This window comes from Pinus tabuliformis, chromosome Q (genome assembly GCF_031772625.1).
Source record: "Pinus tabuliformis cultivar Carrire ecotype Pingquan chromosome Q, CPIR1, whole genome shotgun sequence".
NCBI lineage: Eukaryota > Viridiplantae > Streptophyta > Pinopsida > Pinales > Pinaceae > Pinus > Pinus tabuliformis.
In genome coordinates, this window is record NC_142296.1 from 279,545,985 (window position 1) to 279,573,317 (window position 27,333).

At 37.6% G+C, this 27,333-nt stretch overlaps 1 protein-coding gene across 4 annotated transcripts in view; it reads right to left on the minus strand.

Moving 5' to 3' along the window:
* Positions 1 to 292: 292 nt before the first annotated feature.
* The window catches only part of LOC149219315 (digalactosyldiacylglycerol synthase 1, chloroplastic-like), a 57,243-nt gene continuing 30,202 nt past the window's right edge, over positions 293 to 27,333 (minus strand). The window contains exons 2-7 of one of the 4 annotated variants that reach the window (XM_089384334.1): positions 20,915 to 20,941; positions 20,536 to 20,623; positions 1,970 to 2,463; positions 1,549 to 1,815; positions 1,037 to 1,386; positions 293 to 924 (exon numbers count right to left, since the gene is read on the minus strand). In XM_089384334.1, the coding sequence (XP_089240460.1) occupies positions 390 to 924; positions 1,037 to 1,386; positions 1,549 to 1,815; positions 1,970 to 2,463; positions 20,536 to 20,623; positions 20,915 to 20,941 (1,761 nt within the window). In that variant the 3' untranslated portion in view covers positions 293 to 389. Of the gene's footprint in view, positions 925 to 1,036; positions 1,387 to 1,548; positions 1,816 to 1,969; positions 2,464 to 20,535; positions 20,624 to 20,908; positions 20,942 to 27,333 lie in introns of all 4 variants that reach the window. The other 3 variants (XM_089384332.1, XM_089384333.1, XM_089384335.1) reach the window with 3 other exon arrangements.

A 27,333-nucleotide genomic window follows, 5' to 3' on the forward strand; every position in this document is an offset into this window, starting at 1 on the left:
TCAAGTTAGACGGTAGATTTAGAAAACCACCAATCAGGCAGTTGCAAGTTTCGAGTCTTCAGACCTACAATGTCATATCAAATTTTAACTAGTAAAAAAACAAAAATTGATTAATCGTATGTTGATTCCGTTTCAAATTTTAAAATGGCTCCATCCAACGCTGTCTACAAGTGCAATAAATGTTTTTACTAATCCCAGCATTCACCATTTGTTAAAAACTAAAAATTAAGAAAGGGAGAATCATACAACACCCCAGTCAAAACTTGACTTTTTCGTTAACTGGCCATCGATATTTAGTAGAATTCAATCTGTCAATAAAATTGATAAAACGCTTATGCAGGTACAGAATATAACTATAGAAATAATCCAAATTGATACAACCCACATTCCTACCAACCATAAACAGGGTTCTGCACAGAAGGGGGCAAAAGATTTAGATCCCTGCAATGCTTTTCATCCCAGTGTCGTGTCCCTGGTGTTGCTCCAGTAGATAGTCTTGCGGCCTCATTCCCAGTTAAACAATAATGAGCAAGTGCAAGACAATTATCAACCATATCGCTAAGTTTTGGCATGGGAACTGACTGGGAAATATTACCATACATTCCTCTAGGCCTTGAAACTTTTGTTCTAGAGTTTGAGATTTTATACATATCGGCATAGTTAATAAATCTCTCCGTAGCAGCTTCCCAGGATAGACGATATTGTTGTTCAGCAGAGAGAGGTACAGGTTCGGCAGCTAATGCCTCTTTCACCTTCTTAACAAACTCTTCTGAAGTTTTATACATCAAGCAGTTGGGAAATGACCCAAAAAATTCATTGGATGGGTGATCTGCACAAACTACGATTTTTCCCATCGCCAGAGCTTCTGCTGTTGCCGTGCAAAGTACGTCACTTACGCTGGGATTGATGAACACTTTGTAACTGCTGATGCAAAAATATTACATGAATTAGATGTCAGTCAAAAGTAGCTACAAAAACAAAAGGTTATCGTTTATTTATTGTACAAATGAAATAATATCACCATTGTGAAGGTTACCTATGCAGTGCATCGTCTGCATGATCTCTGCCTTGATGAAAATTCACATTCAATTTTAACTTCTGAGCTGTAAACTGGACCTCTGCAGAATCTTCTCCGGTTCCAAAAACATCCAAGTTGAATCCATGCAGTTCATCTTTGTGCTTTGCAAGAAGATCTACTAGCTCTCTATAGCCTTTTCCCCACACCATTTTCCCCAAAAAGTATGCCCCTTTGGAAAATGACTGCTGTCCAAGCTCCCTATCCATAGCCACCCTTTTGCCAATTTCTAAGAATTTGGGACAAACGCCATGTACATTGCAAACCATGGATTTTGGAAGGTCTTGCGTAGCAGCTGACAGGCGTAAAACCTGCATAAGGGGAACAATAACATTATCCAATAGTCTTTAGAACGTCTGATAGAAGAAAGAGAAGAAAAATAATTTTCTTTTGAAACCTTTCGATTATATCACAAAACATATCTCCAAAGATAGACTAAGCTATGCTGACAGTTGGGAATTTGAGGTCTTCACCTTATGACAATATATGCGGGTAACCCAGTTGTTGACGTGTTTCACAAAGAAGGCCTGTAAAGCTCCATTCTTCTCCCTTTTGATATACTCTAAGTAATTGGTGTGTACCACACCAATTACATGGCTAAACTTATCTGTCCATCGCTTCCCATGATAATACCAGTTCAAGTGCTCTGGTTCCTCCAACACTGCAATATCAGCTTCCTTGTCCGGAATAAATTGTGAAGTGTCACCGACAGCTATTATACTCCGTCGTTCTTTAGAAAACTGAACCAAATTTTGACAGCTTATTTTATGATCGAAAATTCAGTCAACCAAATTTCACCAATTTTGGCAACACGCAAAAAGGAACTACGACAAATTTGAAATAAAGCCTGGGTAAAAGAACAGCCTTCACGATAAGGAAAGGAATATACAATACCTTGCCAGGATAAAAAGACAACTTGAAATTGGATTTGAAGCCAATTCTCGATTCCAGCCAATTGCGAATATAAGTTTCCTGCTCCCCTGGGGAATCGAAAGTCAATTTGTTGGGGTAAACCAGTTCTTGATCTTCTTTGCAGAGCCAAGGTACAAGCAATGTAACATTCTGCTTCGCACTTCTGGCCAAATATGCCGCACGAAAAAGAGGATTAATAGCTGTTCCAGTCATCCAAGGTAAACTTGCAGTTGTAACTATTGCAACATTGCGCCTTCCTTCTTCCAAATTGTGTGTTCCACTCTCATTCCATGGTCCTGCCTGATAGCGATAACCTGTGCTTTGCAACACACTGGCTATCCTAAGATCAAGTTCGTCAGTGCTCTTCTCACTCTCTTTAGTGGTTATTATGGCATCCGTTGACAAGGCACCATTCAAGTCAAGTTGATCCCTCCGTTTATGGTTGCATAAAACATCCAAGACTTTGTCACACACATCTGAAAACAAAAATGCAATGAGATAGCTACACTCCAAGCATGACATCTTGTGAATCCCAAGTACAAATTAGATGGCTTTTAGCAAAACATCTTATCATCTTTGGATAATATGAAATGATGGCATCATTCTCATTATCATCTGATTTCTTACATAGAAGGCATGCATTGATGATTAATATTAATAGAAACACTACTGATTACAGTGAATATCCATATGTACAAGCAAGGGAGCTTACATTCCAATCTGAAGAAAAAATGTCATTCGGTAATTCACTTATGTTATAGTGACTTCAAATTATTTAAAAAATTAGTCTATAGTTTTCAATTCACTTAAAAGGCAGACAAACAAAGCCCGAACACGAACTATTCTGAATGAGCTACAATTCAAAATCAAATTATACATAAACAGAGTTAACTGCATATTATAAGCATTTTACAACTGACACACTCTGAAGTTTGTCCTCAGAGCAGCTACAGAAGAGGACACCACAGTAAACTTTTTGAAACTGATGGTTGACCACCTGTACTGCCAGAATGTGTTTTGGCTTCTTTCCAAATGCCATTCAATTCAATCACATTCAGAATATGTTTATGAAGCTTACGCAAGAGAACTTTCAGGAAGTTCTGATTTTATATGTTCCAAGTTACCTTCGAATTTTGAACCTTCATAAGGGATTTGTCAACTCACCTACCTATCCATTTTTTCTTGAAAATAGCATGTAGCAGCAGGCCATTCAGTATTCAAATTTCTCCAAATATCAACCAAAGATCATTCAAGGGGATGTTGATCATCAATTAACAATGTTACTGGATTCTATCACCCTCACATGCTCACATGCATAGCAAATCAAGATCCTTCCCAGATCCTTCATGCATCTGTATCTGCAAAATATGCAGATCCATCGAAATACATCTATAATAAATCATGACACTCCACCCTGCCAGAAAAAGGAAGTGTAGAGTGCATAGAAACAGTAAATAAACCAACATTCATGGCAGTTTGAACTTTGAACAACCAGATAACTGAATATGTCATTTGATTTATGTGTTCGGTACAACCACCGATCAACTGAAGCTCCCTTTGTGCAAGAATTTTTTATCATGTATATGGCTGTGAATCAATAGTCCCATGTTTGAAAACATCTATCGAACCATTTTTGTTTTTTGCTATCCAGAAAGCATTTGATGTGGCAATAGTTAAGTATTATGCTAGTTCTATTGTCTATCTACTTGGTCATCATTTCAACAGTTATTTTACAACTTCAAAAATAATACCATTCACAACAATATAAATTTCACAAAGGTTCATGCATGAATAGCCATTTTGCAGGTTATGTAAGAATTTTGGCTCTAGCTCTGCTTCTTTACAGAATCTGATTTAAAATTAATATTATGGTTTTGAACATTTCTTTCTATCTAACCATCTACCAGCTTAGATTCATCTTAAACCCATACCGCTCTATGTCATATATTAATTCCTTCATATTAAATGATTAAAAAGAACTTATACCTTTAAGAAATTTTATCCACCTCAGTGCTTGACAGATCCAGGTTTAAGAAGGATCTAAACTGGCTTAATTTTTTACATGTTGTCACATGCCTATGTACATATACATATTTATTTTTTATTTAAACATTTCTTTTGTGTTTTCACATAACATAACATTATGTAACCACATCTCCCCCATACCAGACTCGACTAGAGAGCACCTCATTACTGTGGGTGTAATTGAATTTTGTCGCTATGGTAGGTCTTTATAATGTTTCATTTGTACTTATGATGATGAAATATAAATTATCTTTGTACAAAAAAAATTATTTGAAGCATGTTCTTCATGCTTGCAAGAAAAGAAAATATTTATTGTTTTTATATTCAAAAGAAAATTTTAGAAGGCATGTTCTTCATGACCTTATCAAGAGTGAGAAAATGAAAATTTGAATTTGTATTCTAGACACCACAAGATGCCCAAGTCGGCCAGGGCCTACCAGTGATTAAGTCAGCTCTGCCCAAGAGACACCTATTCGACCCCCTCCAGCATGTATATAGAGACCACTTGTATCCACTCCACAGCATTCGCATAGCATCTCATCAAGCATATCTCTGATCTGATATAGCGAAGGAGGACGAAGAAAAGGAAGGTAGAGTTGAAGGATAAGAAGAAGCTGAGCTTTAAGAAGAGTCTCCTTGCACGTGTGAACTTTCTACTGCCCTCACACGTGTGGAATAGCAAGTTCGAACTTCTGGTCACAGGTCTGAAATTTCTGACGTAAGGAGAGGTTGAAATTCGGCCTTAGTGCAGACCTAGAGGAAATTTGTGGAGTAACATTTTGGATTGATTTGCTGAAGTTTAACTTGCCATCTTGAGGCATCTTGTGGTTGTCATCTTGCTGGTTAGTTTGACTTTGATGTATCTCTTGTTACATTGATTCTCTAAGGAAAAGGTTGGCTGGGTTTTTCCCCCTAGTGGGTTTTCCTAAGGTAAAATCTTGTTGTCTCTTTGTGCATTGTGATCTCTATTTTGCTACTGTCTATGTGGTTGAATTTCTGAAGCATAATTACTTAATGATCATCTTGCTGCGCTAAATAACATCTACATAATTGGACATAATAATCATAGTTCAGAAATAAAGTACTTGTATCTATTGTACTTGGAAATCAACATGGTATCAGAGCTTTGGTGAAGGGAAGAGCACAAAGATCACTCTTGAAAAAGACCTACCTTGAGATCACTTTGAAGAAACCCTAGATCTACAATCAAGTTGCATCCATGGCTTCTACTATGAAATCAGAAAACAAGTTAGAAGGGGCTACTAATTTTAGAGCTTGGAAGACAAGAATTGACCTAATTCTTGCAATAAAAGATCTTTTGGATATTGTGCAAGGCAAAGTGACCGAACCTACATCTAATTCCAAATATCTCAAAGCTTGACACTTCAAAGATGTATGATGCCCTAAATGATTTGTATACCATCAACAATATTGGCCAAGTCATGAATTTGAGAAATGAGCTTCGTGATATTAGAATGACAAAGAATGATATGGTGGCTTCATATTTTGTGAGAATCTCTCAATTGAGATATCAACTACAAGCTATTGATGAAATTGTATCTGACAAGAACTTGTGACCTCAACACTCAATGGACTACTGCTATCATTGGATTCGTTTGCAGCAGGTGTAAGTAGACGAAAAGTTTGGAAGAATTATGGGCAGCTTGTTCTCAAGAAGAGTCAAGACTCATGTCTAGAGGAAGAAATCAAAGATCTCAAGAAGAAGAAGATTCTCAAGCATATGCAGCTCGCTCCAAGAAAGCTGGAGCAAGAAAGAAGTTCAGATTTCAAAAGAAGAGGGATTTTGATAGAAGACCTAATCCTCAATGTAAGAGAGACATGTCAAAGATTCAATGTTTTTGTTGCAATAATTTTGGTAACCACAAAGACCAATGTCCAGAAAGATTCTTGATACGAAGAAAAGAGGAAACCAACATGCTACAACGGCAAAATTTGATGAAAATTCCAAGAGACCCAAAGTTGAAGGAGATAAATACCACTTCTACTATTCTGCACTTGAAGATGACAACAACATATGGTTCATTGACAATGGAGCTTCAAGACATATGACAGGGGATCGTGATCATCTTACATGTTTGATGGAGAAGAGATTGACTCAAAAGGTGGAGCTTGGAGACAATAATAGCTATCCAGTCAAAGGAATTCCTTGTGTGGGCCAAGGGCTCTAGTATAAACTTTGCCAGAGTTATTGGGACTCCTGAGGAAAGGTTGTATAAACTCCTAGGGAAACCTTCCCAAGCTTTAGTGCATAATGATATTAATCCATGTGAGTTGTGGCATAGAAGATACACACACCTTCATTATAAAGCCTTGCTAGTTTGAAGCAAATTGTTTCAAGTGTACCATATTTGCAAATAGATCATAATGGTGTGTGCGAGGGATGTGCTCTCGGAAAGAATATCAAGAAACCCTTTCCAAGTAGTGAACATAGGTCGAAAGAGATTTTGAATCTACTGCACTTTGATGTGTGTGGTCCTATGCCAACGAAATTGCTTGGAGGCGTTCTCTACTATGTATCCTTTATCGATGACTTCTCTCGCAAGACATGGATCTATCTTATGAAGTCAACAACTGAAGTTTTCAAAATGATCCAAGAATTCAAAGCTGAAGTGGAGAACCTAACAAGAAGGAATATCAAAAATCTAAGATCAGGTAATAGAGGAGAATACACCTCCAAGGAACTCATTGCCTTCTGTAAGGAATCTGGGATTAAGAGGGATATGATAGTTCATTATAATTCTCAACAGAGTGGAGTCGCTAAGAGAGAACAGAGCTATTTAAGAACCTATGAAGGTAATGACACATGATCAAGACGTACCAATGTTCTTGTGGGGACAAGCAACCAGGACAGTCGTCTACATTCTAAATAGAAGTCCTCATCAACTTCTAGAAGACAAGACACCTGAAGAAGCATTCACCGGTAAGAAACCACAGGTTAGACATCTGAGAATCTTTGGTTGTCCAGTGTTCATACATGTACCCAAGGATAAGAGAAATAAGCTAGAGCCATCTGGAAAGAATGGAATATTCGTTGGGTACAGTGAATCATGAAAAGCCTTTATAGGATCTATATTCCAAGACAGTGACAAGTTGAAGTAAGTAGGGACATGACTTTTGATGAAGATGTCGCTTATTGGAAATCCAAAGAAGAACACATGGACACTGATGATGAAGAAAAGGAGCATGTGGCTCCCAAAGAAGAGGTTACAAGTCCTCCCACATCCTCAAGTCATCCTGAAGATCATGAAGAAATGCTAGAGGGACCTTGTGAACCATTAGATCTTGTGGTTGTTCCAGAAACTAGAAAAAGACCAACTTGGCTCAAATCTACTTTGTAGGATGCAGAAGGACATGCGGCTCCACAGGGCACCTTCAGGGAATCTAAGAAACCTAAGAGGTATTCTAGTTATGCAACATTAATGACTAAGTTGATTGACTCTGAACCTTCCAACTTCGAGGAAGCAGCCACCCAACAAGTTTGGAAGGATGCAATGATGGAAGAATACCAATCTATTATGAAGAATGATGTCTGGGAGATTGTTCCAAGACCTGAAGGAAAATTTGTGGTAACCTCAAAGTGGATATATAAGATCAAGCATGTAGTAGATGGGAGCATTGACAAATACAAGGCAAGATTTGTGGCTAGAGGGTTCTCCCAGAAAGAGGGAGAAGATTATGATGAGACCTTTGCACCAGTTGCTAGGTACACCACAATTAGATCTCTTGTTTCTCTTGCTTCATTTATGGGATGGAAGCTACATCAGATGGATGTGAAGACCACTTTCCTCAATGGTGTGATTGAGGAAGAGGTGTACATAGAGCAACCTCAAGGTTTTGAGGTTCATGAGAGAGAATCTCATGTGTGCAAATTGAAGAAGGCCTTGTATGGACTCAAGCAAGCACCGAGAGCTTGGTATTCTAGAATTGATGGATATCTGATGAGACTTGGTTTCTCTAAGAGTGTTGCTGATCCAAACCTTTATATCAAGGTTGTGAAGGGTGAGCCTATGATGCTACTACTATATGTTGATGATTTGTTCTTGACAAGTGTAGAGCATCTTATTATTCAGTGTAAGAGGGAGTTGGCCTCTGAGTTTGACATGAAGGATCTTGGCTTGATGCATTACTATTTGGGATTGGAAGTCTGGCAGAAACCTGGTGAAATCCTTCTCAGGCAAGGAAAGTATGTCATCAAGATCCTTCAGAAGTTTGGAATGATGGAATGCAAGTCTATGGCAACTCCTATGGTGATGAATCTGAGAAAACTGAGAGATTTTGAATCTGATTTGGTAGATCCATCCATGTACCAAAAGTTGATTGGATCGTTGATGTATTTGGTTAATACCAGACCAGATATTTGCTTTGTAGTGAACATCTTAAGCCAGTTCCAAATGAAACCAAGACATAATGATTGCAACAAAGCATATAATGAGCATTGGATTCTGGTAGATCCATCCATTTACCGAAAGTTGATTGGATTGTTGGACCAAATATTTGCTTTGTAGTGAACACCTTGAGCCAATTCCAGATGGAACCAAGACATGAGCATTGGATTGCAACAAAGCATATATTGAGATATTTACATGGTATTGTTGACTATTATTTGAGATATGCCTCTAGCGGTGAGATATAGTTGCAGGGATATACAGATTCTGATTGAGCAAGGACTGTGGATGATAGGAAGAGTACATTTGGTGTGTATTTCAGTTTGGGCTCTGCTATGATATCTTGGATGAGCAGCAAGTAGACATCTATTGCACACACTACTGCAGAAGCAAACTATATTGCAGCTTGTTTGGCATGTTGTGAGGGAGTATGGCTTCACAAGCTACTCTCTAGATTGTTTGATCAGAGGTTGGCATTGACAGTGTTGTTCTGCGACAATCAAAGTTGTGTGAAGCTAATTGACAGTCCAGTATTTCATGATAAGTCGAAGCATATTGAGATCCAGTACCACTACGTTCATGATATGGTACAAGAGGGAGCAGTGAGGCTCCACTATATTCCCACTAATGAGATTTAAACTAATATTCTTACAAAGCCTCTGTCTCGGGTGAAGTTTGTATACTTCAGGGACAAGCTTGGACTTGTGGAGAACCCCTCTATTAGTGAGAGGGAGTATTAATGTGACATAAACAAGGGCATGGATCAAACTGTTGGTGACAACAATAGCATGGCTCGGATTGTTGAGTGGACAACGGGGGCATTTCTCGGACTATTGGTGAGATAGCATGAGGGACGAACATTCTAGAGAGAATGGTCCTTGAGACCGGGACACTCAACGAAGTGGCTATCTTTTCAGCATCATGGCCTAGAGTTAGGACATGGGTGTCCCCGGGGTTTGGCCATGGGTGATGGCAAAGCTAAACTAGTCAGAGTACCATAAGGTGAGGCACCCACCAGATCATGGTGACTAGTTGAGTGAGTACCATTGGTTAGGAGTGCTAACTTGGGTCGTGATACCTATTGATGATAATGATGCTGGTATAGGTCAAAAGTGTTGACTTAGATGATGATGCTATCGATGAGTTGTACCTTTCCTTAGAGAGATCATGTATACAAAGAACATCTAGATAGTCATTATGAATACCTCCCTAACTAAGAGGGAGTGTTGAATTTTGTAGCTATGGTCGGTCTTCATAACGTTTCATTTGTACTTGTAATGATGAAATATAAATTATTTGTAAAGAGAAATTATTTGAATCATGTTCTTCATGCTTGCAAGAAAAGAAAATATTTATTATTTTTGTATTCAAAAGAAAATTTTACAAGGCATGTTCTTCATGACCTTATCAAGAGCGGGAAAATAAAAATTTGAATTTGTATTCTAGACACCACAAGATGCACAAGTCGGCCTCCCAGTGATGAAGTCGACCCTACCCAAGAGACAACTATTCAACCCCCTCCAGCATGTATATATATTATAGAGACCACTTGTCTCCACTCCATGGAATTTGCAAAGCATCTCATCAAGCATATTTTTGATCTGATATAGCGAAGGAGGAGGAAGGAAAGGAAGGTCAAGTTGAAGGATAAGAAGTCGAGCTTTAGGAAAAGTCTCCTTGCACGTGTGAACTTTCTGTTGCCCTTGCACATGTGGAATTGCAGGTCTGAACTTCTAGTCACAGGTCTGAAATTTTTTAGGTAAAGAGAGGCCGAAATTCGGCCCTAGTGCATGTTTGTGGAGTGGCATCTTGGATTGTTTTGGTGAAGTTTTGACTTGGCATCTTGAGGCATCTTGTGATTGTCATCTTGTTGGTTAGTCTGACTTCCATGTATCTCTTGCTACATCAATTCTCTAAGGAAAAGGTGGCTGGGATTTTTCACCCTAATGGGTTTTCTCGGGGTAAAATCTTGATGTCTCTTTGTGCATTGTGACCTCTATTGTGCTACTGTCTATGTGGTTGAATTTCTGAAGTATAATTAGTAATTGCTTAATGATCATCTTGTTGCGCTAAATAACATCTACATCATTGGAAGTAATTATCATAGTTCAGAAATAAAGTACTTGTATCTATTGTACTAGAAAATCAACAATGAACAGCGTTTCCTTTATCACCAGAATATCAGATTTATTGTGATATTTTGCAATACATTCACCATAAACAAAATTTCATTACCAATTTATCAAAAGATGGTAAAACATAAGAATTTATTGTGATAAATCACCCCATTTTATCCATGGGCAATCTGAAATTGTCTATATAACCTAAAAATCCAATTGTTTTGGCATTTTGCTCTGGCACTGTTTGGGATTTTGAGCACAGGATTCCTATAACTTCACGAAGGGAAACCAACAGTTTTCACCATCATAAATGGATCTTTGGCAAATTGCAGAACAACTTCCATTTGTTGTTTTTACATTCCCAGTTATGTGTTAAACTTTTATCATGTAATTAGTTTTTACAGTATTTATGCAAGGGTTTGTGATGTGTGTAATGTTTGCCTCTTGTTGCCAATTTTCCATGAAGGATTGAACAAATTTCTACATCTGATTTTTTTTAAAGCAATCTTTTGTGTTCATTTGTTTTATTTTTTTGTACTAAGTTCGACAACCACCCTACCCACATCCTAAATGCTTTGGACCTGTTTGGCAATATGGAAACCCTCAAAAAGGGTCAAATTGCCAAACCTGACTCGTAGGCTTTGTGGAAAGGAGATGAATGCAAGGTTTAGCCATTTGAAGTACCACCTTGCAAGAAACCTTAGCCATGAGGTTGACATGCATAGCAAATCCACCCTATAAATCATGAAAAGCGCTCAAGCTATTAATAAAATAAGCAAGAAGGATCAAAAAGCAGTTATAAAAGTTGAAACATGAAATTGCAGTGGGAGGAATAGCAAGAAGCTCAAAAGCCATGGGCATACCAAGGATAGGGGAAAATGAGAGGGACTCCATAGATTCAAGTTCCACAAGGACCTTAGCTTCCCTTGTCCCGAGAACCAGATCTCGGACACTATTATAGTGAATCACCACTCGGATGCATAGCCAGACATGTAATACTTTGTGTTGCAGGTGACACAAATGTATTTGAAAAATACACATAATAAAACAAGAAATTACAATGTCAGCGGCTAAATGATATGGTCGACATCTACTACAATCTTCAGTTGTGCATGAAGCAGAATAAGAAACCCATTATGTGGACAACTTGTTCTTGGATGCCTTTGATAATGCCTCTAAGTTGGTGGAGGCCAAGAAGCCTGTTAGGAGGCAAATGAGTGGCTAGATTAGGTTGACCAGGAGCAACAACAGGTGGCAAGGAAGGATGTCCTAATGCATTTAGAGGAGAAGGAGAAGACTGAGAAGATTTAGTGGCCATTCTCATTACCTGCACAGGCTAAGACATTCACCAAGGTACATTCAGTAGAAATTTTTGTAATCTGGTAGCCCTCCCAGTTTCAAAGTTTTTGCATGAATGTTTAATGCCCTCACCCCAAACAGTTAGGAGATATAGAAAGAAAGAAAGAAAGAAAGTAATTATTTTAACGCCCACGAGGCTAAAGATAGCCTATGGGACAGATTGCTTCTTCATCTGCTTGATGTATTCGGCCCTTTTTCTGTGAAGCTTCACAATAAATGCTCCCAGCTTCTCGACAAACCCCTCGCTAAATAGATTATCCCAAGAGCTAGCTGCCAGCATACCTGCATAACTTTCCCTGTTGTTTTTGAAGGCCTCCCATTCTAAAATGAAATGCTTTGATGTTTCCACTTTTTCGGAAGAACAAAAAATGCATACCCTTTCCTCCCACACTTCCTTTGGCCTTTTCCAACACCCTGTTTCACAACAGAGTTGATGAGAATTAGTCCTTAACTGAGCAATAAGAATTTTGGCTCTCCAAGAGATATTGGCCTCTATGTATGCTTTTGGTTGATGATTATGAGTGGGATTAAACACTTCAATATAGTAATTTTTCTTTCTTCCTAGCTCCTTATCCCAAGTACGTTTGTGGAACTTTTCCATAACAAAAGCTTTTATCTCTTTCCAGTTTATGGGACACGCGTTCAAGCAAATACCCCATTTATTAAACCATTTGTTATTTCGTTGCATCCAATTTTTTTGCTCTTGCACAATTTATCATTAAAGACAACCTTAGGCAATCTCCCCTCTTCCATTTGCTCAATTTTTTTTAAATACCTTATGACTCGCACCATAGCAATTGCTTCAATAGGAGCTGTCCTTGTTTCACTTAACAAGATATCATAAGAAACTGCACTTTTAATCTTAAATTTGCTTGTAATCAAACGCTTCTGAATTTTCTCAATTTGTCTCCACTGCATGTCGGAGGTACTGCTAGCCCACAGTTCACAACCATAGAGAATCACTAGAAGCCCAAAAAGAGTTTGAGTGGTCTTCCAGTCCCATAACTTTGCCTCTCTACACCTATTTTGAAAAGCATAAAATGCTTTCCAACCCCCCAAAGTTCTTTTCTTTCTACAACCATTCCAACTTAGACTTTTGTTGAAGTCAATTCCGAGGTATTTGTAATGCGCAACTTCTTCCAGAATGTTGCCTTCAAAGTAGAACTTATGTTGGTTATGTTTTCTTTTCTTAAAGAAGACCACTACTGTCGTTTTACCGATATTGACTTGCATCCCCACACTTCTACAAAAATGCTCAAGGGATAGTAAGTGCTCTTGCAAACCAAGAGTCGATTTAGCAATCAGAATAAGGTCATCTGCATACAAAAGAAGCCTTATAACAAACTTGCACAAATAGATACCATCACCCCCTTGCGAATTTAACCACTCCTCAAGCTTGTCGATATATAAACCAAAAAGGGTAGGAGACAGTGGGCAACCTTGCTTGACCCTGATATCGCTTCTAAAACTTTTAGAAATGTCTGCTGAAGTTCTAATTTTGACTTTCACCTCTTCAAACAGCCTATGCACAGCAGCTTTCAAATGTTTAGGAACCCCAAGTTCCTCCGTTCTCTGCCAAAGTTTATCCCTAGGAACCGAGTCAAATGCTTTTCTGAAATCAACAAAGCAACAAAAGACTTCTTCCTTTTTCTCCCAAACTTTTTCAATGATGTGCCTTAAATTTATGCAATGATCAACTGTGGAATGTTTAGCTCTAAAACTTGCTTGCCCTTTAGCACGCTTATCTCTTTCTTCTGCCCACTTGCTAATTTTGTTTTCTAGCATGCTTCCAAATAGCTTTGCAAACAAAGCGTTTATCATGATGGTCCTATAATTGGAGGCATTATTGACGTCACCGCTCTTGAAAAGAGGTATTCACAGACTAGTTGTTCAATCTGTGGCGAGCCCTTGTTGTATGATGTTGTTGAAGATTTTTGTAATGTGAGGTGCAAGAATCTTTGAGCCCCACTTTAGATATTCTGCTTGGAGTTCAGTTAAGTCTTTTGCTTTTCCAACACCCAACTTCTTGATACCCATCTCTACCTCTTGTACCGTGGAGAGTTCAGTATCAGTGTTGACCAAGGGGGGAAGGTCAACCTTGGGAACCTGCTCATAGAGTTGTCTTGCATAGTCAAACCATTTAGAAGCTGTAATATTATTTCCAATTTGTATTTTTTTTCGGTTGGAACTCCTTCCAAAATAATTTGGGATTATTTTTCCCTAAGAAGATTAGTTCTTCCCTCCTTGAAACCATGAAATCAGCCTTTTTCTTGCTTAATAACTGCTTGTAAGATTTGAGCTTTATGTTATCCCTATTTGACTCTTTCCACATTCTCCTTGCTTTTTTGCATTCCTCGTCAAACCAAGCATTAACCGGAAAGCAATTTGTTTCAGACTTCTTAATTTTTGTTTTTTTGCAGTTTGCAAGTGCGCATTGAATTAAATGTGTTAATTAATGACTATGAAGGCTGTGAATTGTAATTTTATCCTTCTCAAAGAGCCTCTCTAGCGTCATTTTGAAGGTGTTACAATTTTCTGGGGTCAAAAGAATTCTGCCCTGTGGGAGATTTTGTTGGACAAGCTGAATTTTTTACTCTAATTGTTTCTTTCCAATCCATGAGAAACATAAATAAATTGGCTTGTGATCTGATTTCAAATCCCACAGTTTATCTCCAACCAAAACTTCTTCCATTTTCTCACACAAACCATGCAAGCAAATTACATAATCTAACACACTTGCTCCATTGTAAGTATTGCAAGTGAAATTACCGCACTTTGCCCATCTAGTCAAGCCATTACAAATGACTAAATCAAAGGCCCCACATAGACTAAGCAATTGTTCACCAAAGAGATTGCAGCCCTCGTCCTCTGAAATTCTTTCCCACTGATGATTACTTTCTTCTGTAAGCCAAATAGGGTCACAATCATCTTTACAACAAAGAATGCTAGCTTGCTCACTTGCAGTCCTAGAATTGAAATCACCCACTATAAGGACTTCACCTAGCTGCGAATATGTTGCAATATCGGCTTTTAAAGCTGCAAATGGATCTATGTGGTCAAGCCCTCTACCTTTGTAGAGGATCACAGCAATTCCTAGGGGGTCCACCCTCTGTGCACAAATGGATTTTTAACCCATAGAGAGCATCATTCCGCCCTTTGGGATATGCTCAGTCTATGTCTATGGATGCAATGGAGTTGAAAAACTTCCAGGTCTTTATAAAGGCCTTGAGTGGGAAATCCTACTCCATTTGGACCAACATCTCTACTGCCATCACATTTTTAAAGCAAACCATTGAGAAAAATTGGGGGTTTCTTGCATTTTGTCATAGCCTACTTATTAATGGAAGGTGCTCAGTGATTCATCCCAAATCCAAGACTATAATATCAAAAGGAACTCAACAATAATTATGAACACAAAGCTGAGAGGGGGTACCTCAAGCGCTGGAGCTTCAAGCTCTAGTAATCCAAATGGGAAACCTACCTCCATCAAAGATGTTGTGAATGGAAAACCTTCCTCCCCGATAGAACCGATACAAAGCATTCCAAGCCCCTATATTGTTGATCAAATAGAGCATTCTCTAGCCATGGAAGTTGACTTTCCAGAGGTGAATATACTTTTCTCAGCTCTGCAATCCAAGGCAGTCATTTGTCATTTTAATGGTTTCTGGCCCAAAGCAGAAGCCTTACATCAATGAATTTTCTCCTCATGGACCCCAAATTGTGATTTCTATCTATGTTCCAAAGGTTTTTTTACTGTAAAATTTGATACAAAGAAGGACTACAATTTTGCACTTAATGAAGGACCATGGTTTTGGGGTAAAGCGAGACTTTTTATCACTCCATGCTTTCCTGAATTTGATGCAACAAATATGGTAGTCAGAACACTATTGGTTTGGGTAAGTCTCCAAAATCTTCCTCTTCACTTTTGGCACCCACAGATCCTAGAAGCTATTGCTAATACATTGGGCAAATTCAAAAAGAGGGACATGGAAAGAACAAATAAAGGCATATTTACTTTTGCAAGAGATTGTGTGGAGATAGATCTCAGCAAAGGATTGTTGGATCACATCATATTGAAACACGAAAACTTGTAGTGGACTCAAGTTCTAGATTATGAGAATACAGCATTCCATTGTCGTTCTTGCTTCCAAACAGGACATATGCAAAATGCTTGACCAGAAGTTTAAAAGAACACATAAAAGAAAAAAGCACCAAAGACAAAGGGATGGCAGTTCACAAATCCATACCTCTCTGAAGAAGACACAGAAGAATACAACAAAAGAAGATGGGGGTACCCAGGAAAAGAATGAAAATACTACTCACTTCCAAAGTAGAACAGACTCAATAGCAATCTAGGAGTCTTTTGATCAATAGAAAATCCGGGTACACAATTAGGATGGCACAATAGGCACAAAGCGTGTCCATGTATTAGAAAGCTCTTATTCGGCCAAAAAACATCCTCCTGAGACAACCGAGAATGATATGGCTCTAGTACTAATGGATCCAAAAGTTGGGAATTGGCAACAAATCCAGAAAAATTAGCAATGTCTACTACTTGTGATCCTCTTCTTGTCTTGTATTTTCCAATATTCCACCAAGACTTTGGCGCGGGGAGACGCAAAGGGGGGATGTGTGGGAATACCCTCAAATTTTAGGGAAATTTCGAAGGTGCGGGGAGACGTCAAGGTGTATATATATATATAATTCAAGTTTATATTCATTGTTCACTATTCAATAATGAAAGCATAAAAATATTAAATAAACAATTGAATCATTGATCCATCCTCATCATTCATTTTGATACATACATCATTCATATGACATACTCAAGTCTCATTATTGAATTATTCATACATACCATGAGATTCAATAAAAAAAGAAATTAAAAATCAATAATGAAATATTCAAATACATTGATTCATATCATTCATCATTCTACAATCTACATTGATTTAAAAATTAAATTCATCATTCATCATTCTAGAATCATTTTTTATTTTTTTATTTTTTATTTTTAATTTGGGTCTTATTAAACAAATTTAAAGGGGGACGCCCAGACACACCCTTTTTGGGGAGTCTAGACTCCCACACTAAGGAAACGCACCCCCTTGCGTCTCCTCGAGACTCCCCAAAAAGGGTGCGTGGGGAAACACACCCCCAAGAGACTCCCCATCCTGGGTGCGAGGGGTGCGTAAACCCGACCTTGGTGGATGCGTCCCCGTGGAACACTGGTATTTTCTGTATTTCTCTTTTTTCGTTTTTTACTTCTCTACAAGGCCATTTTGGCCGCAACTTGCTGAATGCTTATAAGCATATGTGATGAAATTTTGTTTTTACTATGATTGCCACACATGGATCTGGGTAGATCCATGTGAATCCACACTTTTTGTGTGCATATACAAAATCTATTTTCTTCAAATATGAATAGAAGTAAGGGTTTATTTTCTCAAGAAAAAAATGAAGATTGGACTACTTAAAAAGGCATAGAAGAAGAAGCTTGAACAGAAAAAAGAAGCAGATTAAATATGGAAATCACAATTATCCATTAAGGTAAAGTATGAAGGAACAGCCCCTACTTGTGATTATCAATATCTAGATTCTAAACTATGCAATTGCATAAATATATTATAATATGTTATGTAGTAGACTCTGCATAAATGTTTGTGACTCTATATCTAGATTCTAAACTATGCAATTGCATAAATATACTATAATATGTTATGTAGTAAACTCTGCATAAATGTTTGTGACTCCATCTACAAATTTTTTAAATAATTACATGGACAATGTGAAAAGTTGGGGATGAGGTTCTCATGGGCACTGTTGAGGTATTCATGAAAATTGTTATGATAATGATATTCTAACTATGGCATATTATTATGGTCAGCTAATGTTATATAAGGGACCTATCATAGATTTGGAAATACACATCGCTAATGGAATGATTGCTGAGAATTTTCCCCATGGAGTTTCTCCACTATAAGCCCTCGACGTCCCATATTATATGTGTAATAATGTGATTTAATTTGTATGCTACGCATATTTATTGTTTAATCCCATCAAAATGGCTACATCCCAAACATCCTTTCCTGACTTTTTCTCCTCGAAGAACCACTTTACAGCTTGTTCTATAATTAGTATGATTCTGGTAAACACCTTTACTTAATTAAAGAACAAATGCATTAAAATAAACTTTCGTAGCAATACAATGCCTCGTGATTCAATAGCCACATAAGATTTTTGGAAGTTTATGCATGAAAAAAAAAGAAATCAGTCATGACGCTGTTCCAGCACTCAACTTTGACATACTGCATTGGTGTCTACTCATCACATTGGCCACTTTTAGTCCTCTATTGACATAAATACATTGCCTGCTTTCTTCTTAAACTCCATAGCGTACTGGAACATAACTTACCTTCATCTTTAGGATTCTCTAGTATACACAATCTTCTTTGATAATAATTCAGAAGGTTCCAGGATATGTAAACTTCGTAATCACTTGATAGCTTATGCATCTGCCAAATGGTTATACTTAATTCATCACCTAGGCTGTGAGATATTCTTATGATTTTCCTCATTGACATGGAGATGTCACTTAACAGCCACATAGCAAAACAGTTTGAGTCCAAAGGCAGGAACAGTAAACTCTTATGAAGCAACAGACCACAATAAGCATTTGGTGCATTGGCTTCTAAAAGGAACTAAGATATCGAAAGTACCATCTATAGCAAATCTTGCTTAGCAGGACCAATCAATGATATGGAAATACTGAGACATTTCTATGATTTCTAGGATAAATCTATCAGGTTGGATGTTTGACTTCTTATTACCTATAAATATTCTAGGGTTACCAAGTCTCATTTATATAGGAGGATTGGATTGAGTGCGGTTATTTTTCAACTAACAACTTAAGGAATCCCCATGGATAAATATTAAATGGAAATATTTATGACTAGTGAGCCCAGTGCAATACACACATACCTGACCATGCAAATTGCGGAGAAACCCCTCCTACAATCAGCAATTAAAAAGTCATAATCTTCAGAACTATCATGAGGACTATATCTTCAAAATTTATTCTTTCATTTCTGTTGTAAGTGTCAGGTGGATCTAATAGCACTTAGCAGAAGACAATTACAGAACTGGCACTCTTCTGGAAAGTTCAACTGACTGCCCACTATGTTGTTAACCATAGATGTAAAATCGGGTCAGAATGGCTAATCAGAGTACTATTTACATACACACTAAATGCACTAAAGACTAATAACCTTGTTTTGACAAGTTGCTTTCTATTATCACAGTACCACAAGCATGCCCTTCTACAATTTGGGAATAATAACATGCAGTGTAGCCAACTTACAATTCTCAAGAAAGATTCCTTCGGCTACGAAGCCATGGGTGGGGTAATATTTCACCAAAATCCCCTAGGCAATGCACCTGGCAACAACTACTTGAAACATCCTGCTTGCACAGATAAGACCAACCTGCAAGGGGGAAAACATTTCTCGGGCGATTTAAACCTTGGTAGGGATCTGCCTTACTAATATTCAAAACATTAAGCTGTGATAAGACAGAAATGCAGATCCCTCACTATGGTAATACAGAAGTGCAGTGGTAATAGTAATATAGTTCAGATAAGCGACAACATTTCTAGTCATATACATCTGACGCACATGGGGGATCTCTAGAAGCGCCCCCAAATTTTGGGGAAATTCAAAGGGAATGGGGGGACATCAGGGTCCCTGGCAAACGGGGTCCTTGTCTTTAAAACTGTAAAAATAAAAATAATAATGATAAAATCTTGACAATGACAATTCATCCCATGCAAATTCATCATTGTGCAATATAAATACTAAACAGTAAACAGTAAAATAGTACTAAATTCAAATTTGTGAATGACATAAACATGATTCAGATTCAGATTTAACAATGAAATACACTGATTCATTAACTATAAATGAAACAGAAATAGTAAAATACCTACACACTGATTTAAATCCATCATTCTAGAATCTAATTAGTACTAAGAAAAATAGTAGATACTAAAGTCTGAAATAATAAATTGAAATAACTCAAACTCAAAAAGTGTAAAGAATGGCAAGTCAAAGACTTCATCTGAGGTCATCAGTATAGAGCGTCTAGATTCAAAAGTTAAAACTGAAAATTAACAATGGACAATGAACCTTGAAAATAAAATGAGCATCAAGGAATGAAAGTGAATAAAAGGTAAATAAGTGTGAAAGTAGAGTAGGCTTTTTCTTTATATATATATATATATTGCCCAGAAGTCCCCCTTTTGGGGAAACATGCCCCCCATACTGCAGAAACATTTCCCCAAAAGGGGGCATGGAGAAACCTTTCCCCGGGCGCCCTCCAATCCCGGGAACATGAGAAACATGGGGGCGCACCCCCCACCCTACAGAACACGCCCCAATGGAATACTACTCAAAACACTCCCTAGTAATGTTAGCCTCAACTAGCTCTGCCATGCAATAAGTTACATCTCTACACTGTCCATGATTTTAGGTATGAGTATCATAATATCTAAATATCAGACATAAGTTCAATCATGTTCATCACACAACAGGAATACAGAAAAAAAATTTGTCAGCATGAAACCAAGGCGCTTTTACTTTACCTTTTCTTACACCAAGTTGATCAAGTAATGGGCCAGATTGCTTAACAAGACTTGCCAAAAGCTCTGGAACATCCAATGGTGCCACATCCTGAACCAGGGGAGATTCATCAAAATAAAAAGATATCATTTTGAAAGTCTGTGAAGTAAGATCCTTATTTCCTATGCTACAATAATATGGAAAACTATAAAATGCTTAACACAAGCAGGTATATCAGTGCTCTAAATGTATCAGTACAGTACTCTCCCTCAGACAGTAGTAGTTGTAGCCAAAAAGCTCTAAAGATTATCCCAATGCAATGATGTTCTGCAGTTAGACAAGCAGAAACTATATAATATATATGCAGAAGAGGGAAATACAGGAAGAGGGAAAGACCTTCACATCTTGGGAATCTGTTGGAGTCGCCTTCTGCAATCAAATAATGTGCATTTGTCAAACTAATGCAACTGCAACTTTGAAAATTATATAAAAATGATGAAACCATTTCATGACATTCAGGTGCAGTATATGAAGCAAATTAGAGTAAAGCTGTAATATAGTTTTGATTTTGAAGGAGCATAAACACAGAAGCAGTCACAATATCACTAACTGTTGCACACTAATCTTTCACCTGCCATTAGAGGAAATTTTTCTACCATTGAAGAGTAATTTTCTCCTTGGCTTATTATTGTTGGTTGTAGTCACAAATTTCAATTTGAATTTCTAATAAGCATCCTATAATCAAAATGCTATGGACTGAGGAGAGGAGGTGGTGAGGTCAGTTTCCCCTTTAACTACTAGACATGAAGCCTTGACCCAATATAAATGGATGTTGAGGAAGAGAGGATGTGACCTATTCGTATCTCCCTTCTTTTTAAGAAGTCATATTTGCATAGGTATGAAAGGTGAAGAGCAGGAGGAGAAATATTTTTTTGTCCATTCTAAATTTCAAGGTGTTCCAAAGAAAAGGGGAGAGATGAAGGAAAGGAATAGAATATTTTTTGTCCATGTTAAATTTTAAGGCGTTCCAAAGATGAGGGGAGGGATATCTTCAGAATGCATACTAAGGAGGATGTTAAAATAAAGGAGAGGAGAGATGATTCTATCTATTGCAAGGGTTTTTTGCCTTCACTGTCCACTACACATTTCACTCTTTTCTATATTAGCCAGCAACTCTGCAAAGAGCCTTTCACCCATCCATATGCATGGATAACCCTAGGATAGAAAATTTCTCCTATGATGCAGTTTTCCAGCCAACAACCCCTACCATGATCTGCAGACACCCATAGTCAGATGCCTCTCACCCCTTCTTCATTCAGTCCATTCATTTGTCTAGCCTATTCATCCAATGAAGGTAGGATATACTAATCATCTTTGCATGTAGTGCTTTCATTTAATGTTTTTGGCATTCTAGTATGGATCATGGGTTGAGATTGGATGTTAGACCATGATGCTTGGATTATATACTTGTTTCTTTATTTCACTTTGGTGGATAGCATTTGCTCCTAGTCCAATGTGACCTTCCTTAAGGTTTTCCTTTCACTATCTAGGAGGGGCACAAATAGGAGGTGTTGTCGCACAAAGTGTCTAGAGTCTAGACACCGCGACAATGCTCAGAGTAAGGGTTGTCACTCTAATCCTTACTCACTCCGTTTAGACTCTCTCCTAGACAAGTCAAGGGGGGTAGTCCCTAGGGGTAAATGAACGAAGAAAACCTGCGGAACACAAGCTCTAGGAGACTTAAGGTTGAATAACTTAATAAAATGAGATAAGTTCTGATTAACTATGTTATTGATAGATATCAACTGAGATGAATAAGACACAACCACAAGATAGAAATGATTTTTAGACCAGTGCCTTAGATGCTCAATTAACCATGAACCTACTTGAAGAAACAAAATCAAGCTATTTAGAAGAAAATTAGAGATGTGATAGAAAAGACGATCATGAACAATTAGATGTAAAGCATAAGAAAATGCTCCAAACCTTAGCATGCAAAATATTCTAGCAATTAAATTTCGAAAAATTTAAATACCATGAAGAACCATGAAATTCAAATGCTAAGAAATTCACAATTCTAGAATCAAAATGATTTTTCCTTAATGACCTAGATCTAGAAAATTTGTTAATTTTCCTATGGTCAATCTTTAGATATCATTTTAAGCGTGTTTGACAATAGAGAAATTAATACCACCAAATTTTCCTTTCAAAATTTTTAAGTCCAAAAAGCCTTCACACAAATAAAAACCCAAGAATGAACTTTAGATTAAAAATTTGATTATTCCTTGGGCAATTTTTAATGTGTTAAGTTTTATGAAGCAATTTTAATGTGGCAAATGATGAATTAAGTTTTTCAATGTGACAAAAATAAAAAATCAAAATCAAAAGGCTTTAATAATTTAAATTTTTAATGGGCCAAAAGGCCACATAAAAAATATAAAACTTTTTAATATGAAAAATTCTCTTTTGATTTAATTTTTTCGAAGTCTCAAAGTCACAATAAAGATAAAAATGGAAATGATTTTTTTTTATCTATCAATAACTCAGTTAATCAGAACTTATCTCATTTTATTAAGTTATTCAGCCTTAAGTCTCCTAGAGCCTGTGTTCCACAGGTTTCCTTCATTCATTTACCCCTAGGGAGTACCCCCCTTGACTTGTCTAGGAGAGAGTCTAAACGGAGTGAGTAAGGATTAGAGTGACAACCCTTACTCTGAGCGTTGTCGCAGTGCCTGGACACTTTGTGCAACAACATTTTTGGCATTGTTGTCGGGGATATTTTATTCTCGGCGTTTCAACGACATTTTATCTTCATTCTCCTCATATCAACTTTATCATTTTTGTCGACAACAGCGCATTTTTGGCGCTTTTTGTCCTTGATCCTCAATACATTTTTCTAATCATCTTATCTTTTCCGCCATTCATTAGCCCGTCCAGCAACACAACATTTCCTGGCATCATTTGATCTTTTCATCCCCTTATCGTTCGTCATCTCATTAATCCTTTCATCTACACTTTCAGCACCAGGACATTTCCGTTGGTTGCCTGTTTGAGTGGCGACTCCACTTATTCATCCATTATTTCTCATACAAGAAACCTTCCCTGATATCCATATGCTTCTCCCTGACTAGCCTTTCAGTTTTTACCTTTTGGATCTTAGAGCAAGATTCATGTTCAAGTGGTGACTCCACTTCTTTTATTTCTTACAAGAATTTCTACTAGAAGCTCGTTTCTTGGAGAGCTCTTGATTTTCTTGAGCAGGGGTCTCTCTCTAGCATCGATTTGGTCCCTCCTTATCCCTTTAAGCAAGTAATCATGGATGACTTGTTTGCCCCGTGTCATTTTACTAACTTTCTCCATGATATGCTGGAAGAGGCCATTCATAAATTGCCTTTGTTCTCGAGTGGTGATTCAGCCACTGCTAGAAAGCATCTCTCCAGGGTTACTCATATAATAATCAAATATTGTCTTTCTTCACAATATAAACATGAAGATGTCAAGATGCATCTATTTGCCTTTTCTTTAGAGGGTGATGCTTTGAATTGGTTTCATAATTGTCCTAAGGATTCTTTCGCTTCTTTACAAGACATCATCAATGCTTTTAAAGATAGATATGGAGATCAAGGTGGCTTGCCTTGTGCCCCTAGTACTATGCAAAAGGATGAAAGTGATCTTGTAAAGGATCCAACTGTCAATGAAAGATTTCAAGACAATTCTCCATATCAAAATGTGTCATATTGCAAGCATTGTGAATGTTCTCATGATGAATCCACTTGTATCGTTGCAAGACAAATCCATGATAGTGGAAAAGCAAGAACAAGTTGTCAAATCAATGTCGACAATGAAAAGGAAAATGATAAGCATCTTATAGAAGAACTAAAGCAGTTAGTTAAAGACATGCAGTTCAATCATACACAGCTGATAAAAATATGGAGCTTAATCAAGAAAAATTGATAACTGATTACACCAAGGATTAGAGTGACAACCCTTACTCTGAGCATTGTCGCAGTGCCTTGACACTTTGTGCGACAAAAGAGGCACTAATGATAGTAGTGTGTTCATGTTATTCATACTTATTGACATCATTCCCTTGTTTCATTGTCCAATTTTTTGATTGGTTGTTTCCAGTCACTTGTATTGGTTCCCTGTATACCTCATCGTATGCGAAGAGGTTGAAATGTCCAAGGTTGATGCAGCTATCAAAAATAGAAAATAGAAAAAAACATAAGCCAAACGTTAAAATTTAAAAAAGGGATGGAAAGCAAATTAAAAGCCAATTATAGCTTGAGCTCTACCCCCTCTTATATATCCAATCACCCCTAAAGTTCCACGCATATTTCACGCCTGTCAAAGTAAAAGGAACTCTCGAAGAACATCTCGACCCCAAGGAAACAATGAACTGCCGTCATTGAAGGGGATTATATCATCTTCACACAAGATTGCACGAAACGGGGAAACAGGTACGAGTTTCCAAAACGGGAACCGATACAAAACGCAACCACCCAAATTTTGGAAACGGGGAAATGTGAATGTATATATATCTATATATATATATATATATATATATATATATATTAGGACATTTAAGAAGTATGTGCAATCATAAAGCATATATGATACATTATAATTTATTACATTATGATAAAATTGTCAATTGTCAATGCATAAACTATAAGTCTCTAAATTTACATCACATTTACTCATGAATGATCACATAATGAAAATAGAAATATCCAAAATCAGCGACGAGAAATTTCTAATTTCTTGTCTCGTGCTTGATTGAGGGTCTCCTCCTACATAGTTGAACGACCTTAGTGCTCTTGATTAAATACAAGTTTCATACCCTAGTACCCTACATGCTCTTGATTATTGGGAGTCTCCCCTGCATAGAGGGCTTGGTTCTCTTGATTAAATACAAGTTCCATACCCTAGTACATGATAAAATTCAATGGAAACAATGCAATCCCCCCAATCCTGAAATCCTGAAAAACAGGTAAGTCTGTTGGATTCTGAGTGAGATCTAAAATTCTACTTTCTCCATATGAAATCCAATGAGGGCGAAACCACTCTCAAACATCCTGAGTCATTTCATAGTAATGTTAAAAATTTAAGTAAAAGTGATATTCTCTTTTATTTTTCATTACCATGAACTGCATATGCCTCAAACTTCCTGATGAACTGCATATCAACACTACGGCAAAAGTTCACTTTTATAACTTTAGAAAGGCATCTAGAAGCAACTAGAAGTCTCTTAGGATAACCTAAAAAAAAATTAGAAAACAAATTAAAAAATAAATTAAAAAACACAAGTAAAAAGCTGAAACGTGAGTCGTACGACCCTGAAACGCGCTTCAGGTCGTACTGGCCACGTTTTAGTTTCGTGAAACGTGGCAGTACGGCCTGGAACACGTTTCAGGGCCGTACCACACGCGTTTCAGCGTTTCGTACTCATTTCCGTACGGAAACGCCCCCTTGCCCTACGTTTCCTACAACTTAGTCTTCACATGATAATCAATGAAGGTTGTTAAACAAGCCAATTAAAGCAAAGAAAAAGGCAAATCAAGGGCTTGGTAAAACAAAGGTGAGGGAAGGTAACTCAAGCAGCTAAGCGCTCCCTCTGCAAAGGCACTCGTGGATGATGGTTTTACATAACCTAGTATAAGACTATGACACTTTTCATGAAGTAAACCCCAAAGCATAAGACCTATCACATTGCATCTATCATTTGAAAAGGTCAGCCTAGGAACTATTCCTCCCCTTCAGGCTGGAAGCACCTAGTACGGACCTATGATAACCCTCCCATACCTAAATTTGGCAACTTGTATATAGTCACAAGCTAGTGAGACAATTGGAGATGATACTTGTGCGAAGTACTCTGATGGCTTTGACATTAAATATGGTCCACCTTGATGCTCTTATGGTTCTTGTATGCATGATGTTGATCTCAATTGATTCCTTTAGTATGTGTTATATGGTTTTTCAAGTTGTGACAAAGATCCCTTTAAGGATAACGTGATGCATCTCTAGCGCTTCATAAAGGACATCCAACCACATTCCATAATGATGCAGAGCGCTTGTTGGAGGACATTGGGGCACCTTTAAGGAGCATTGACCTTCACGAGGACTTGGCATAGATGATGAGACCCTCCACCATCCTTAGGGCCTTGCACATTCACTTTATGGGCTAGGTTGTTGCCCTAGGAGCATGTGTACACTTGAGAGGACAAGACACCACCAAGCTAACATTACAGAAATACCTTCTTGATGACCATTGTTCTTCTCTTGATGATGTTTGATGATGATGATGACTTGAGACCCATTTAGAGAGGCGATTGCACCTTCTTCCATGATGATGTCATGTCGTAGCTTGATGACATCACCCGTATGCTACATTTTATGATAACATGCATTGTTGGAGGATGACATTAGCTTGAGAGGGTTCTTTTTGGTGATGAGGCACCACTTTTAGATGAGGAGACATGACTTATGGGATGAGACAAACCCCTTGAGTCATCCATTGCACTTTGTCATGGAGAAATATCTTATGATGATGATGTCACCCTTTGTAGGGGATTTTGCTCACACATATTGGCTAATGGAGACTATTTTTCATGTTTTTTCATATATAGGGGCAATCTTTGAGGGTTGGCTTGATGACCTATCCACCTTGTAGAAAATTTAGCAATCTGGTAGACCTCCCAGTTGCAAAGTTTTTAGATATATGTTGAATGCCCTCACCCCAAAAGGTTAGCTGATGTAAAGCATTTAATACAAATTCATTTGAAACATTTACAAGCTACCTCTACCATTTTGTTTTCAGC